The 17,958-nt window shown below is 45.3% G+C and overlaps 1 protein-coding gene across 1 annotated transcript in view; it reads left to right on the plus strand.

Annotated features, from left to right (window-relative positions):
• The window catches only part of unc79 (UNC-79 domain-containing protein), an 88,307-nt gene extending 70,944 nt beyond the window's left edge, over positions 1-17,363 (plus strand). Inside the window, exons 51-57 of the mRNA XM_028307188.1 lie at positions 3,624-3,852; positions 7,279-7,454; positions 8,998-9,182; positions 10,273-10,417; positions 11,584-11,808; positions 13,070-13,192; positions 13,561-17,363. Coding sequence (XP_028162989.1) covers positions 3,624-3,852; positions 7,279-7,454; positions 8,998-9,182; positions 10,273-10,417; positions 11,584-11,808; positions 13,070-13,192; positions 13,561-13,773 — 1,296 coding nt within the window. The 3' untranslated portion in view covers positions 13,774-17,363. The remainder of the gene's footprint in view (positions 1-3,623; positions 3,853-7,278; positions 7,455-8,997; positions 9,183-10,272; positions 10,418-11,583; positions 11,809-13,069; positions 13,193-13,560) is intronic.
• Positions 17,364-17,958: the final 595 nt, after the last annotated feature.

The raw sequence follows: 17,958 nt of genomic DNA on the forward strand, positions 1-17,958 counted from the left end.
CCTTTAGAAGATAGCACTTTAAGCTATGTTATCAAGAAGAAGTAGAGCAAAAGGTGTGACAACTCGACGCGCTTCTGCGCAGCACTGTGATGCAGTTACTGCGCTGTGCCATCGCCATTCTTAAGCTACCGATCGCACTTACACACAAACACTCCCTCAAGTACCCTTAGACGACAGCACATTAAGCTACGTCATCAGGAAGAAGTAGAGCAAAAGGTGTGACAACTAGACGCGCTTCTGTGCAGCACCGCGCTACAGTTACTGTTCTGTGCCATCGCCATTCTTAAGCTACCGATCGCAGCTATGCACAAGGTAATCCCCTCGGTAGTAGTGTCACACTCCGCCCAAGTACCTATAGGATGACAGCACTTTCAGCTCTATGGATTCTTGGATGGCTCAAACTTGGAGTGCAAGTGTGGTTTTGTTCTTCAGTCGACGAAGCACATGATGTCGTGCCCTGCGTGCCCAAACAACTGCACGTAAGAAAATTTAATGAAGGCTACTGACAACGCCCTCTTGTGGCGGAGTTTTGGGCTGATACTGTGTAGGTTTGTTGTCGACACGACATGATAAGATTAAGCTATGTCATCAAGAAGAAGTAGAGCAAAAGATGCCTCGCGCCTGAAGCGCTAGGGCCGCCCAGCGCGTGCGCACCTTTACTGCAACAATTGGACGCGCTTCTGCGCAGCACCGCGCTGCAACTGCAGCAGTTAGATGACGTGCTGCCGCTACTGCGGTGTGCCATCGCCATTCTTAAGCTACCCGCCGCAGCTATGCACAAGGTACACTCCGCTCAAGTATTCTTAGACGACAGCACATTAAGCTATGTCATCAAGAAGAAGTAGAGCAAAAGGTGTCTCGCGTTCAAAGATCTAGGGCCTCCCAGCGCGTGCGCACCTTTACTGCAGCAACTCGACGCGCTTCTGCGAAGCACCGCGCTGCAGTTACAGCAGCTGGATGACGTGCTGCCACTGCTGCGTTGCGCCATCGCTATCCTTAAGCTACCCGCCGCAGCTATGCACAAGGTACTTACATCCCTCGGTAGTACTACTAAGCTGCTACTAAGCGGCACACTTCGTCCAAGTACCCCTAGACGACAGCACATTCAGCTTGAAGCAAACTTGGAGTGCAAGTGAGGTTTTGTTCCCCAGTCGACGAAGCACATGATGTCGTGCCCTGCGTGCCCAAACAACGGCACGCAGGAAGATTTAATGATGGCTACTGACAACGCCCTCTTGTGGCGGAGTTTTGGACTGACACTGTGTAGGTTTGTTGTCGATACGACAAGAAGATTAAGCTATGTCATCAAGAAGTAGAGCAAAAGATGCCTCGCGCCCGAAGCGCTAGGGCTTCCCAGCGCGTGCGCACCTTTACTGCAGCAATTGGACGCGCTTCTGCGCAGCACCGCGCTGCAGTTACAGCAATTAGATGACGTGCTGCCGCTACTGCGGTGTGCCATCGCCATTCTTAAACTACCCGCCGCAGCTATGCACAAGGTACGCACCATCAAGTACCTCTAGAAGACCACTTTAAGCTACGTCATCAGGAAGAACTAGAGCAAAAGGTGTGACAACTAGACATGCTTCTGCTCAGCACCGCGCTACAGTTACTGCGCTGTGCCATCGCCATTCTTAAGCTACCGATCGCAGCTATACACAGACACTCCCTCAAGTACCCCTAGACGACAGGACATTAAGCTATGTCATCAGGAAGAAGTAGAGCAAAAGATGCCTCGCGCCCGAAGCGCTAGGGCTTCCCAGCGCGTGCGCACCGTTACAGCAGCAATTAGACGCGCTTTTACGCAGCACCGCGCTGCAGTTGCAGCAGCTGGATGACGTGCTGCCACTGCTGCGTTGTGCCATCGCCATCCTTAAGCTACCCGCCGCAGCTATGCACAAGGTACACTCCTCTATAGTAGCGGCACGCTCCGCTCAAGTACCCCTAGATGACAGCACATTAAGCTATGTCATCAGGAAGAAGTAGAGCAAAAGGTGTGACAACTAGACGCGCTTCTGCGCAGCACTGCGCTGCAGTTACTGCGCTGTGCCATCGACATTCTTAAGCTACCGATCGCAGCTATACACAAACACTCCCTCAAGTACCCCTAGACGCCAGCACATAAAGCTACGTCATCAAGAAGAAGTAGAGCAAAAGGTGTGACAACTAGATGCGCTCCTGCGCAGCACCGCGCTGCAGTTACAGCAATTAGATGACGTGCTGCCGCTACTGCGTTGCGCCATCGCTATCCTTAAGCTACCCGCCGCAGCTATGCACAAGGTACTTACATCCCTCGGTAGTACTACTAAGCTGCTACTAAGCGGCACACTTCATCCAAGTACCCCTAGACGACAGCTCAGCTATGTGGATTCTTGGATGGCTCAAACTTTGAGTGCAAGCTTGGTTTTGTTCCCCAGTCGACGAAGCACATGATGTCGTGCCCTGCGTGCCCAAACAACTGCACGCAAGAAGATTTAATGAAGGCTACTGAAAACGCCCTCTTGTGGCGGAGTTTTGGGCTGATACTGTGTAGGTTTGTTGTCGACACGACAAGATAAGATTAAGCTATGTCATCAAGAAGAAGTAGAGCAAAGATGTCTCGCGCCCGAAGCGCTAGGGCCTCCCAGCGCGTGCGCACCTTTACTGCAACTTGACGCGCTTCTGCGCAGCACCGCGCTGCAGTTACAGCAGCTGGATGACGTGCTGCCGCTACTGCGTTGTGCCATCGCCATCCTTAAGCTACCCGCCGCAGCTATGCATAAGGTACATACCCTTCTGTACTAGTGACAGGCTCCGTTGCCGTTTCAGTACCCCTAGACGACCACATCAAACTATGTCATCAGAAAGAACTAGAGCAAAAGGTGTGACAACTAGACGCGCTTCTACGCAGCACTGCGCTGCAGTTACTGCGCTGTGCCATCGCCATTCTTAAGCTACTAATCGCAGCTATACACAAAAACTTCCTCAAGTACCCCTAGACGACAGCACTTTATATGTCATCAAGAAAAAGTAGGACAAACGGTGTCTCGCGCCCGATGCGCTAGGGCCGCCCAGCGCGTGCGCACCTTTACAGCAACTGAACGCGCTTCTGCGCTGCAGTTACAGCAGCTGGATGACGTGTTGCCGCTGCTGCGTTGCGCCATCGCCATCCTTAAGCTACCCGCTGCAGCCATGCACAAGGTACACTCCTCTCGTTAGTAGCTCCGAGGAGAGCACATGCGATAATGACATAACAACTGCCGTAGTCAGATGGCTCTATGAAGTGCCATCATGTAAAATATTTGTATGGAAAATATGGAAATCTATTCTGCTATGACTTGTGGAATTAGTAATTGCCATAACTCTAGTTTTATCTGTATTTGAGATGCTTCTAGCTTCGTAATAACAATACTCGGACTTCGAAGAATCGCTGGAAAAAAGCGATTAATTTCGAACTTAATCTAAAGGCTAATTTACACGTATTAATTAGTTAAGTATTTAAGTAAGTTGGTAGGTGGGGCTTGTCACTTGACATGTTTTGACAAGCAGTTTCATAGTAAGCAAGATCTTGATATTTGAAGTTAGATCCCAAAATAAAACAAACTCATTTATGCATTGACTATAACATCTTCATTATTCCCCAACAGAGCATCCTCGAGCCAATATCAAAGATAATCAGCTACGGCATCCAAAACTTCGTGGTCAAGCTCTCCGTAATCTCCGAATTGTCTGTGGTCTGCGTGCGCGCCTTCAGCCGCGACAGAGACAAGTTGCTCGTGTGCAGAGTGCTTGTCTATGAACTCGTGCAGGCGTTGAGGACTAAAACCACTGTGCCTGATGATAACCTGTTTATACTGATACAGTACGTGCTGCAAGGTAAGTGGACTGTAGTGGATTGATTTGATTTTGTAATTAATTTGTTCTACTTGTCAATACAACATTCTTGTTTAATTTTGAAATCATTTACGACATACAATTTTTAAAAGTGAAACACATTGACCTAAAGAAAAATAAGATTAAGATCTTATTTAGGTCCTAGCTAGTGTCAGAAAACGATTAGAAATTATTTCTTAAAATATTTTAAAAAGATTCAAGAGCTGTAATTTACGACTTATCTTGTAAACTGACGGCGTCGTTTGTATATGAGCTTATAAGCTTTCTTTCTTTCTATAATGTCTCTATAAGGCCCCTCGTCTACGGTGACTTTTTGTAGCGATGCAGTAGCGATTCTGTCGCGATTCCGCATCGAAACAGTCACAATGCGGTCGCTAGCTGTCGTCGCACAGTCTTTTATTTTCCCTTAGAAGCGGACATCCCTGTTTTATTAATGCAATCGTTAGATCTACTATTATGCATAAAATTGATGAAGGAACTAGTAGTTGTATTTGTTTAGTTTCGAAGAAATATTCGATTTTGTGATTTTATAAAAAAACAGTTTTAGAAGCATATTTTCTAAAAAAATTACATTAAGTCAGAATTTTGTAAATAAATTTACCTATCACTAAAACGTTTACCTTTATGCAGAAATAAATGGTTATTGCTGCAGTAATTTAGGAATTATTTAATAATTTATGATTTTCAGAAAACATTTTTTTCTCCGTTACACTAGAAAATTGGCAGCTATATTTACTTTATATTGATGCATGATATAATTATCTATAATACCTGAAAATATTACTTGCCTATCCCGTGGAAGTTGGATGATACGACTAGAAAAATTAGTCAAAAGTAATATTGACTAAGGCCATCGGTCAAAACCACTATTAACTGAAATTTGCAGTCAAAAGTGGTTTTGATCGATTATGAGTTTTGACTGCAACATATATATCGATGTTTCGAAAACGATAGGATTTCCAATAAGCCGCCAGAGGGCCAACTCTATAATTATCAAACTCGACCAGACAAATTAATAATGGTAAAAGCAATTAATTTCAATAGTTATCTAACAAAGGCATTATAACCGTATTGTTACGGACGGCATTTAAAAAACTAAAAAATATTCAGATGACAACCCTATTTACATATAAATTTTCTAAACTCATAGAAATTAACATATCATCCAACTTCCACGGGATAGGCAAGTAATATTTTCAGGTATTATAGATAATTATATCATGCATCAATATAAAGTAAATATAGCTGCCAATTTTCTAGTGTAACGGAGAAAAAAATGTTTTCTGAAAATCATAAATTATTAAATAATTCCTAAATTACTGCAGCAATAATCATTTATTTCTGAATAAAGGTAGACGTTATAGTGATAGGTAAATTTATTTACAAAATTCTGACTTAATGTAATTTTTTTAGAAAATATGCTTCTAAAACTGTTTTTTTTTTATAAAATCACAAAATCGAATATTTCTTCGAAACTAAACAAATACAACTACTAGTTCCTTCATCAATTTTATACATAATAGTAATATCTAACGGTTGCATTAATAAAACAGGGATGTCCGCTTCTAAGCCAAAATAAAACACTGTGCGTCGCCCACATAAACACGATTCAGTTGTGATGCAAACGCGATACTGTCGCGCTTCTGTCGCGATGCCAACGCGATTTAGTAACGGCACAAAATTACTTGCAATCGCTGCTACAGTTGTCACGCCATCTTCCCTTCGTTCTTCCCCCGAAGTCGTCCGACACGGTCGCGCGTTTGCATCGATACAGTCGCGATGATGTAGCTTGTTGGTAGTGCCTTGGCATCACTTCTGTAGTTCGTTGTAAATGCGACTAACGCGCGTTAGTAGCGATGCTGTCTCTCGCTTACGAAACGCGTGACGGCATCAATACAAAAAGTCGCCGTGGGTGAGGGACCTACGCATTCATATTTACGTCTCTAAGGCCTCAGCCTCGAACTTAGCGGGCAGCGGGGCGGGAGCGGCGGCGGCGCTGGAGCGAGGCGGGCAACGCAGACCCGTTCTCGAAACAAGCGGGCAGCTCGCGCGGCGCTTTAGCGGCGAAGTGTTGTGTTCGGGGTTGTGTTGTCGAGATATTTGTTTTTATTCGCAAACGAAATGTCTGAACAATGGCAACAATCTTATTTCGATTTAAATTTATTCCTAACGCTCGATTTATTGTGGGCAAAAGAAGGAGTGCGCTGCCCGCTCGTTGCCCGCTCCCTCGCCGCTGCCCGCTCGTTGCCCGCTGCCGCCCCGCTGCCGCGCCGCTGTTTTCGAGAACCGGTCTATTTGATTTTACGCATAAGATCCTGCCGCTCCCGCGCCGCCGCCGCTGCCGCCCCGCTGCCCGCTAAGTTCGAGGCTGAGGCCTAAGGCCCGATTCGACCAAATTTTTACCCGACTACGGCAAAGCAAAAGAAGGGTTATGATTTTTTATCCGAGAAGTAACAACTGGTATAACTGGCACATTGACAGTTTCAGTATGTGAAATATGTCAAAATATCGAATAACTGACGATTTATTCTAAGATTAATATTTACTCTTGTTGGGTCGAATCAACCCTACGCTGAAAATCAGTTTCGAGACAAGCCCTGGCGCGGTCTTGATGTATGCTAAGCGGGTGCCTTTTTGTCATAGGGGCACATCTATCTGTCCATTTGTGTATCTCTTTCATTATGTACCTATGTCTTGCATGCTTGTATGCCTTTCTTTCAAATAAACAACTATTTTATTCTATTCTAAGGCTCAGTTTTTTTATTCTTAGTTAAAATAACTAATTGTAAAATTTTGCTACTAATGGTTAAATATTAACAAAACGTAAACAAATAGTTGAAAATTGTACAAAAAGTCAAGTAACCATTGTTCGAAAACCATTTTTTCCTGATATTTAACCACTTGTCATTTGACATCTGTCAAATTTGACCATTGGTTATTTTAACTACGAATCAAAAAACCGGGCCTTAGGCGGTTATCACACTGCGCCGCGCTCCGCCGCGGAGCGCGTGATTTTCATATAAAAAAAATCACGCGCGTGGACGCGTTGTCAGTGTGAAGTGCCGCGCGTGTTTTCTATACAAACTGGGGTACTTGCATACAATGATTAAATCTGTCGCCCCGCGCTCCGCGGCGGAGCGCGGCGCAGTGTGATAACCGCCTTAGGNAGGCGGTTATCACACTGCGCCGCGCTCCGCCGCGGAGCGCGTGATTTTCATATAAAAAAAATCACGCGCGTGGACGCGTTGTCAGTGTGAAGTGCCGCGCGTGTTTTCTATACAAACTGGGGTACTTGCATACAATGATTAAATCTGTCGCCCCGCGCTCCGCGGCGGAGCGCGGCGCAGTGTGATAACCGCCTTAGGAACGTTACAATAGCATTAGTCTGAACTGCATTCTCTCCTACAGGACACGGCTGCACCCTCCTTCTACCGCCTCAGTTAAACACAGGCGACCTACTAACGGCAGGCCCCAGTGGGGCCGAGGCGCGCGAGCTCGGCGGCGGCGCCGTAGACTGCATGCGGCCGCACCTCGCCGACATGCTCGAGCTGCTGCAGGACCCGCACCTGCTCAACAAGATCAAGGTCCCCTTCTTACTGTCCCCTATTTGTCTTTTGCTGTCCCCTATTTGTCTTTTACTGTCCCCTATTTGTCTTTTACTGTCCTCTATCTGTCTTTTACTGACTCCATTCTGTCGTTTACTGTCCTCTATCTGCCTTTGACTGTCCTCTATCTGTCTTGTACTGTCCCCTTTCTGCTTGTTACTGTCCCCCCTGTTTGGCTGTAACTGTCCCTTTTCTGTCTGTTACTGTCCCCTGTCTGTCACTGTCTCCTGGCTGTCACTGTCCCTGCCTGGCTGTCGCGGTCCCCTGCCTGTCACTGTCCCCACGTTGTCCCGCCGCCACTGAACACGGCGACTGCCGACATGCTCGAGCTGCTGCAGGACCCGCACCTGCTCAACAAGATCAAGGTCCCCTTCTGGCTTTTACTGTCCCCTATTTGCCTTTGACTGTCCTCTATCTGTCTTTTACTGACTCCATTCTGTCGTTTACTGTCCCCTGTCCGTCTTTTACTGTCCTCTATCTGTCTTTTACTGACTCCATTCTGTCGTTTATTGTCCCCTATTTGCCTTTGACTGTCCTCTATCTGTCTTTGACTGTCCCCTTTCTGTCTTGTACTGTCCCCTTTCTGTCTTGTACTGTCCCCTTTCTGGCTGTTGCTGTCCCCTATCTGTTTTACTGTCCCTTGCCTGGCTATCACTGTCCCTCGCCGACATGCTGGAGCTGCTGCAGGACCCGCACCCGCAGATCAAGGTCGCTCGCTGTCCCCTGCCTGGCTGTCGCTGTCCCTGCCTGGCTGTCACTGTCCCCTCTTTGTCTTATCGTCCCCTGTCTTTTACTGTCCCCTTTCTGTCTGTTACTGTCCCGTTTTTGTCTTACTGTCCCCATCTGTCTTTTACTGTTTCCTATCTTTTTTTACTGTCCTCTATCTGTCTGTTACTGTGCCTTTTTTGTCTTTTACTGTCCCCTTTCTGTCTGTTACTGTACCCTGTCTGCCAGGGTCCCCTATCTGCATGTCAGCGTCTCTTGTCCGTCGATCATTGTCGCCATGCTCTCCTGTCCTAGGGGATTCACATAACATGAAAACCGACTCTTTCTCCGCGCGTAAAGGATGAACGTCCCCCACTACTACTTCTACTACTCACAGGTAATTTAGTATCAACTGTAGCAGAATGACATCTAATTCACCGATGATGAATGGAGGACTTCGGTTACACTCCCCATGACCAGACGGGTTGGGGAGGTCTGATGTTGTGAAATGTGAAAATGTTTTATTTTTGATGTTATCATATTTCTCTCTTAGTTGCCTCTTACAAAATTTCCAAAAAGAGTGGGATCGGTCTATGTTAACTATGTTACCCACACGGCTACCTACAGTCTACACTCGCCTTTGTCCGTCATCACGGCACGTCCGTCATAAATACCAACGTTATGATATATGGACGTTCTGAGTAACCCACTAGCTCCGATAGTAAGTGCAAAACGATAGCACTTCAACAAAAAAAAATCTCGATTCTAAATCAACTTACATTAAGATTCACTTTAATAACTCATATGTTTTCAACAGGGTTCCGTCTCAAAATCAATCGTCAACCGCAACCTGATTTGCCTGAACGAAGACACCTTGGGCTCCATCGTCAAAGGCGGCATCGCGCAGTATGTGGCAATGGAGTTGGCTTTGGAACACGGGCGAGGGAGGCAGGACCGGCCGGCTCATAGGCACATGCCGTGGCTCACCGCTTCGATTCCCGGGTGAGTCGACGTTTAAATCGCTCGGAATCTTGTATTTGATTTATTTTTTCTGAACTCTAAAAGACGTCTAGCTATGCCAATATTACATTAATTACGGTTACGGTTGTATAGATTCCTCAAGAATTTGTAGCCTTTTTTGTTGTTCACCTTTGAAATTAGGGCTCTTAACTATGCATAAAATTGGATTTCATGTCTTTGCAGGGTATTTTTAATATTTTTATGTCATCTTATCTCCATTTGACAGCTTGTTTCATTAATATAGATGACCCACGCTAAACTGTCCCACCAAACTCAATGACAGGGGGGCGCTACCATCGTTCAACTATATGGTATCCAACATGGCAAAAATCGGAACCAGCGATCCGGTATTGACGGTGGCGCCCCACTGTCAATGTCATGCATAGGACAGTTCAGTATTTTGGAACTATAGATCGAAAACCTGAGCTTTAGTTTTTGTATAGTCGTATCGTCGTCGTAGAATGTTTGAAATATCCAATTAGATTTCATTCTGTCAATTTCATTCAATCTGAATGACATCTGATTGGTTGTTCAAAACATTTATCTGCTCCCCTCCGCCTCTGTGGAAACCAGGCCTACTGCTGCACTTCATTCAAATAAGATGCTACAGGATTTAGTTAGCTGTACCAGGCCTGTTCATCTCCGCGAGTTTACATCGAAACAAAACAAGCACGATGGCACCCTACAGGATTACTATTCGACAAGGCCTCACATACGAGCGAGCATTGACTCACGCACGCGTATTCTTGTGTATGATGGAAAAAAATAAAGAAAATGGATTATTCATGATAATTCATGCTTAATCACGTATTTCCTCCGCCATTTTCCGCAGTTTGGCACTTCACGTCACACATCATTTTACCGAAGTCAGCCCCATGGCTTCGGCGCAGTACCGATCACTGACGTTTGTCAACAAAACTCTTGAGACAAGCTAAATTACACCATATTGCTAATGACATTGAGCTTAATTTTTTTTAAATACCTTCGCGAAGTAAAACTTCTGTACGTAGTACTTATTATTATTCTGTGGCTGTACGTACAGGTAATCTAAACTTGCCCGTCCCTTGCACAGGTCCCGCGAACTATGCGAGTGTGTGGGCCGCGCGCGACTAGTGTCGTGGCTAGTGATGGGCGCCCTGTGCAACGCGCGGGGCTCGCTGCCGCTGCACCAGCCCGTCCCGCAGGACGCGTCGTGCCACATCACCGACCACATCCAGGTGTGTTAGCATTCATCGTCATCATCATTTCAGCTACAGGATGTCCACTGCTGAACATAGGCCGCTGAACTAGCCTATCCCGCTGGGTATGCCTCGTGCCACATCACCGGCCACATCCAGGTATGCACAGGGCCCGTGAGTTGTGCAACGCGCAAGGTACCGTGCCGCTGCAGTATTGCGTGCTTTAAGATGTATATTTGACCATCATTATGTTACCTGTTTCTGGCAAATAAATAAATTTGAATTTGCGTGCTGTAAGATACTTCGTGACATACTGACCACATACAGGTGAGTTTTGACACTTGCACATTAGCACTGATCATATTATGACCTGTGCAACACGCAAGGATCTCTGTCGCTGCACCATCTCGTGCCGTAAAATACTTCGTGATATCACTGATCTCATACAGGTGGGCTGAAGACACTTGCACACTAGTGTAGTATGTGTACGCGCCACCCTCACACTAATATACAATAAACCTATATATTTGATGTTGCTGCGTAAACTGATACTCAAATACACTCGCACAGTAATAAACTACTTTCATTGATAACTCCCGGTCCCCACATTACATGGCGACCCTGCCAGTGCTGCCTTAGGGCAGTGCTGTGGAATAAAATAATAAGTTAAAATTTTAATTGGTGTTTATGTAAATGGACTAAAATGAAGTAAAATCAGTGAAGAATCGGAATAAGAAGTGACATTACACTAGCACAGGGTCCCATGAGCTGTGCTACGCGCGAAGTTTCCAGTTGGTCTACCATCCCATATCGTAAGATACTTTGTGACATATCACCGATCACATACAGGTGTGCACAAGTTCCGCACTAGCCCATGTCACAAAATGTTTCGTGACATCACTGACCAAATACAGGTGGGCTGGGGGCACTCGCACCCTAGCACAGGTCCCTAGCTGTACGGTGCAGTAATACTTCAAAAAGAGCTGAGCAATGCGTGAGGTAATGACAGGTCTCCCCCAGAGATTTTAACAACGAACGGTCTTGCACTGCTCGCATCCAGGTGCTTCTTTTACAGATCTGATTTTTTAAATAGGAGTTTTGACAGCTTCAACCACTTAAAGTTTGCCAATTGCAACCTCGCTAGCGAACTGAAGGACGTCATTTCCAAGTCCCACCCATATTGATTCCAAATCTATTCTTTTCAGACGATAATGGCGTCTTACGTGGAACAATCCAAACCGACAGCGCAGCGCATGAACGCTTTATTCCACGCGTTCATCCTCTGCCAACTGTGGACGCTATATCTGGAAGAGCTGGCCAATAGTAGCACTCCGAGTAGCGAGCCGCACAACACTACTGTATGCATCTTGCTGGAGTTCTGGTGCAAGCTCGTGCCAAGTATCTTGCAGGTCACCGTCACGTCCAAGCTGGTGAGTATAAGGAAATGTCACGTTTGTTCCCAGCTCTAAAACTCCTGTTTACGAGACTATTCCCATCTATCGTTCCCACCTCTGTAACTCCTGTATAGCAGCACGCCTAGTAGCGAGCCGCACAACACTACTGTATGCATCTTGCTGGAGTTCTGGTGCAAGCTCGTGCCAAGTATCCTGCAGGTCACCGTCACGTCTAAACTGGTGAGTATAAGGAAATGTCACGTTTGTTCCCAGTTCTAAAACTCCTGGGTACGGGACTATTCCTTACATCTACAAGTCCTGTGTACGGTACTGTTCCTATTTTCTCGTTTCCACCTTTTCAACTCCTGTGTACGGGACTATTTCCAACTCCCGTTTCCACTTCTGCAACTCCTGTGTACGGGACTATTCCCACCTCTCGATCCCACTTCTGCAACTTCTGTGTACGGGACTATTCCCACCTTTCTTTCCCACCACTGCATCTCCTGTGAACGAGATTATTCCTACCTCTCGTGCCTAGCTCTACAACTCCTGTGCACGGGACTATTCCCACCTCTCGTTCCCACCTTTGCAACTTCTGTGTATGGGACTATTCCCACCTCTCGTTCCCACCTTTGCAACAACTGTTTACGGGACTATTCCCACCTCTCGTTCCCACCTTTGCAACAACTGTTTACGGGACTATTCCCACCTCTCGTTCCCACCTTTGCAACTTCTGTGTATGGGACTATTCCCACCTCTCGTTCCCACCTTTGCAACTTCTGTGTATGGGACTATTCCCACCTCTCGTTCCCACCTTTGCAACTACTGTGTACGGGACTATTCCTACCTCTCGGTCCCACCTTTGTAACTTCTGTGTATGGGACTATTCCCACCTCTCGTTCCCACCTTTGCAACTACTGTGTACGGGACTATTCCCACCTCTCGTTCCCACCTTTGCAACTTCTGTGTACGGGACTATTCCTACCTCTCGGTCCCACCTTTGTAACTTCTGTGTACGGGACTATTCCCACCTTTCGTTTCCACCTCTGCATCTCCTGTGTACGGGACTATTCCCACTCTCGTTCCCACCTCTGCAACTTCTGTATATGGGACTATTCCCACCTTTCGTTCCCACCTTTGCAACTTCTGTGTATGGGTCTATTCCCAACTCTAATTTCCACCTCTGCAACTCCTGTGTAGCCAGGATCTACAGTTTGGCCGCATAAATGTGAAATCTAATTTATAATTTAAGTATGCGAGTGCGCTAATGTCTATTTTTTATTGTCTATTTTTACAGCTCGCGGAAACTGTAAATCTCCATTTCTTGAGCATCTTGGAGTCTCTACTGGAGTGCAACTCGACGGTCTTGAACAAACTACTACCGCTGTGGACGCCTATACTGCACTCTCCCTTATTCAATGTAAGTATGGATTATACTGCTAATGTAACTCTGTCTGTCTGTTTAATTCTAGTCTCATGTTGTATCAAATTCAATCCACTTTAAAACCGTCCTGGGTAGATATTATTCCTTTAAGATTAAAAAAAATATAGGTTTATATTTTCGATATTTGACAAAAGCAATTATTGTCAAAAATAGAGATCACAAACTTGGATGATTCATTGGGCTAACATATTAAATAAGTCTGCAAAATCAGAACAACCGAATGTGGCTCAAGATCTGATAATTATGTGGAGTTACTGGACTATTAGCTGATCTTAGGAATATCATACTGCCTAATCAACGAATGTCGAGCTGGTACAATAAAAGGCATCTTTGTATATTTCCAGATGCCACGCCACGTCGCGCAACGTTTAGACGTCTGCCGCGAAGTAAAACCAGAAGCGGTGCGGACTTACAGCTCCGTAGCATCGTCTACCACCGTCGCCTGCAGCGGCGGCGTCACCAGCGGGCCGGCGGCGCGCGCGCATAGGAGACTGCACCGATTGTTGGCCAAGATGGCGCAGCTAGAGTTGCAGCCGCATACTTTCTACTTGATATAAATATGAAGATAAAGATACATAAAGATTTGTGGCTATGACGGCGAGTGTCACCAGCGACGTAATGCGACCAATACTTCACGTGACATATGACAGATGTCATGACACGCGACTACGTAGGCCACTGTTATAGATGAACTACACGAACCGTCCCACCCGTGACATTGACAGGAGGCGCCATCGTCAATACCGGATCGCTGGTTCCGATTTTGGCTACGGTTGGAAAACACTGAAATGTCATTCGCAGGAGGGCGCTGCCATCAATACCGGGTTACTAATTCCGATCTTACATACCTTCTACTTGATATAAACATGAAGTTAATGTTCACCTATTGTCCTAGATGAGCGACGGAACGCGACATAAAGCCACGCGACGCGACGCGAGGTAATGCGACCAATACTTCACGTGACGCGTGACAGATGTCATGACGCGGCTACATTGGCAACGCCACAAAAACTTATTTTTTATTCACATAGGACAACGGGCTTTTGTAGGTTTTTATCTTAGGCCATAGTTAACTATCAGATCAAATACAAAACCTACAGATCCGTAGCGTCCTTTGCCACCGTCGCCTGCAGCGGCGGCGTCACCAGCGGGCCGGCGGCGCGCGCGCATAGGAGACTGCACCGATTGTTGGCCAAGATGGCGCAGTTAGAATTACAGCCACACACCTTCTACTTGATATAAACATGACGACAAGGGTAGTTGCAATGATGCCTATGATGAGCTAGCGTATCTTACACCTAGGTAAACACATCCTAGCCCCCCAAAAGATACTGCAGTCTGCACTATAGATTCAGGAGTCAGAGGCTACCTGTAACATAGTGACGATTACAATAGTTCGATACCGGTCGCAGTGATACTAGCCGGGGCTAGGATGCGCGCTATGATAAAATCTTATCAATGATTTAAGACGACAAATGTATGGGCTTATCACGTTTACGTGATATAATAACGATAAAATAACGCGATAAAAACTTATCGCACCGCTCATCTTAGGTATAAAAGACTCAAATCAAATCAAATATATAAAATTTATTTGCATAAAACAGGGTTACAATGGGTCTTTTACATTTTCATGTTTCGAAGTGTCAGTGCCTGTTCAGCCATAAGTCTGTGGGAGACGAATCGAACGCCTCCTCACATTAATTTAGCAGAAGTAGAATTTATACAAATTATAAGCGGCTTTCAATAAACAAATATATTTACAACTGACTAAATTACAAAAACATTAAAGAAATAAAATTATCAATCTGAACAAAATCAAAAAAGCGAGAGAAAAGCTAGTGTCAAAGGTGACAATATAAAATCTTCTTTTTTATTGCCGGCCAGGAGCGCGCGGCACGGAGCGCCGCGGGCGGACCAATGAGTTCATGAGCGCACATAGATCGCCACAAGTCATAGCATGCAAATATTGAGAATACCTCCGTTGAACTAGAATGCCCCGTAGCGTCGTCTACCACCGTCGCCTGCAGCGGCGGCGTCACCAGCGGGCCGGCGGCGCGCGCGCATAGGAGACTGCACCGATTGTTGGCCAAGATGGCGCAGCTAGAGTTGCAGCCACATACCTTCTACTTGATATAAATATGAAGATAAAGATACACAAAGATTTATGACTATGACGGCGAGTATCACCCGCGACGTAATGCGACCAATACTTCACGTGACATATGACAGATGTCATGACACGCGACTACGTAGGCCACTGTTATAGATGAACTACACGAACCGTCCCACCCGTGACATTGACAGGAGGCGCCATCGTCAATACCGGATCGCTGGTTCCGATTTTGGAAAACACTGAAATGTCATTCGCAGGAGGGCGCTGCCATCAATGCCGGGTTACTAATTCCGATCTTACATACCTTCTACTTGATATAAACACGACGACAAGTCACCCGCTATTTAATGCTACCAATACTTCACGTTATATGTTTAAGTCTGAGAGTCAACCTGGACATGAGCTCCCCTGGCTTACCTGGAAGTTTTTAAATAGACTTCGGACGCAGGTCGGCCGTAGTAAGAACAATCTGTTCAGGTGGGGATTCTTGGATGGCTCAAACTTAAGAGTGCAGGTGTAGTTTAGTTAGTCGAAGAAGCACATGATGTCGTGCCTTGCGTGCCCAAACAACTGCACGCAGGAAGATTTAATGAAGGCTACTGACAACGCCCTCTTGTGGCGGAGTTTTGGGCTGACACTGTGTAGGTTTGTTGTCGACACGAGAAGAAGATATGACGGATGTCATGACACGCGACAACTATCAGGTCAAATTCAGAAGCGGTGCGGACTTACAGCTCTGTAGCATCCTCTACCACCGTCGCCTGCAGCGGCGGCGTCACCAGCGGCCCGGCGGCGCGCGCGCATAGGAGACTGCACCGATTGTTGGCCAAGATGGCGCAGCTAGAATTACAGCCACATACTTTCTACTTGATATAAATATGAAGATAAAGATACATAAAAATGTATGACTATGACGGCGAGGGTCACCCGCGACGTAATGCGACCAATACTTCACGTGACATATGACAGATGTCATGACACGACTACGTAGGCCACTATTATAGATGAACTACACTGAACCGCGCCACCCGTGACATTGACAAGAGGCGCCATCGTTAATACCGGATCGCTGGTTCCGATTTTTGCCATGTTGGAAAACACTGAAATGTTATTAGCAGGAGGGCGCTGCCATCAATGCCGGGTTACTATTTCCGCTCTATGCCATTTGACGTTTCAAAATCGCCCAACTATACAAAACGACTACTTGATATTTTTGCATCGGGTCGCGATGCTGCGTTTTTCATTCACCTAGGACAACGAATTTTTGTGGGTCTTTATCTTCGGCCATAGTTAATTATCAAGTCAAATACAAAAGCGGTGCGGACTTATAGCTCCGTAGCATCCTCTACCACCGTCGCCTGCAGCGGCGGCGTCACCAGCGGCCCGGCGGCGCGCGCGCATAGGAGACTGCACCGATTGTTGGCCAAGATGGCGCAGTTAGAGTTGCAGCTGCACACCTTCTACTTGATATAAATATGATGACGAGAGTATTGCAGTATAAGTTTGTCCCGGAGGAAAGTCAGTGTACCTGCAAAAAAAAATAATTAAAAGAACATAAAAAGAGTGAAATTAAGGATCGACTTCTGCACTCCTTGCCTACGTGGATAGTTGAAAGTTTGTTTGGAGAATCAATTATTTCTCAAATACATTCGTTTCATAATAAGAGCCTAAAAATCAACGCTAATAAATAAGGCAGTGAATTGGAAAATTATAAATAACTTGAAAAAATCTAACTGCCTAAGGCGGGAATTGAACCCACGACCTTCCGCTTACCTGGCGACTGCTCTTCCAACTGAGATTGAATTTGAGATGCGACTCAACGCTAAAAATTAAAATAACTAGGGCAATGAATGTATTGAAACAGGTACAATAAGATCTCAATTTGTGCCAAGTGAAAATGTGTAAGTCCTCCAAAGTTCTCTTAAAATGAATTAAAACTAATTATGTAACACAACGATTTAGAAAGCTGTTAATTCTATGCAGTAATTAATAAATGTGATTGTAAACCAAAATTTGTTGATATTAGGTTTATGAAAGTATTGGAATAAAATCTTTTTGAAGACGCGTTTGAGTTTTATTTTATTTTGCATGTAAATATTCCTCCTCCAACTCCATATTCCATATCCAAATGTGCATGTGGATTGAGTGATCCTTGCTTCAATCTTAACAAAAATCGAGGAAGTTTTACTTAAAATATGTTAAAACATTGCGATGAAGTTTAAAAATTTGTTAAACCTAAGATAAAAATGTTATGGCCAATAAATAGGAGCACTCATACCGCACGCTTTAAGAAAACGTCAACATGTTTATTTCAGAAAATAAAGCCTTTCCACTTCTTTTTATAGTATTGAAAAATTGTTAAGAATATGTTAAAACTATTAACAAATTCAGAAATTCCTTGCACGTCCCGTTCCAAAGTTATGACGATTATTTAGGATCACTCACACCGCACAAGGGCCGTATGAGTGCTCTTCAAAATAATGAGTCATTATTTTGAAGAGCACTCATACGGCCCGTGTGCGGTGTGAGTGATCCTAAATAATCGTCATAACTTTGGAACGGGACGTGCAAGGAATTTCTGAATTTGTTAATAGTTTTAACATATTCTTAACAATTTTTCAATACT

The sequence above is a fragment of the Ostrinia furnacalis genome, unplaced genomic scaffold, assembly GCF_004193835.3.
Source record: "Ostrinia furnacalis isolate ACB-3 unplaced genomic scaffold, ASM419383v2 OfSCF2106, whole genome shotgun sequence".
NCBI lineage: Eukaryota > Metazoa > Arthropoda > Insecta > Lepidoptera > Crambidae > Ostrinia > Ostrinia furnacalis.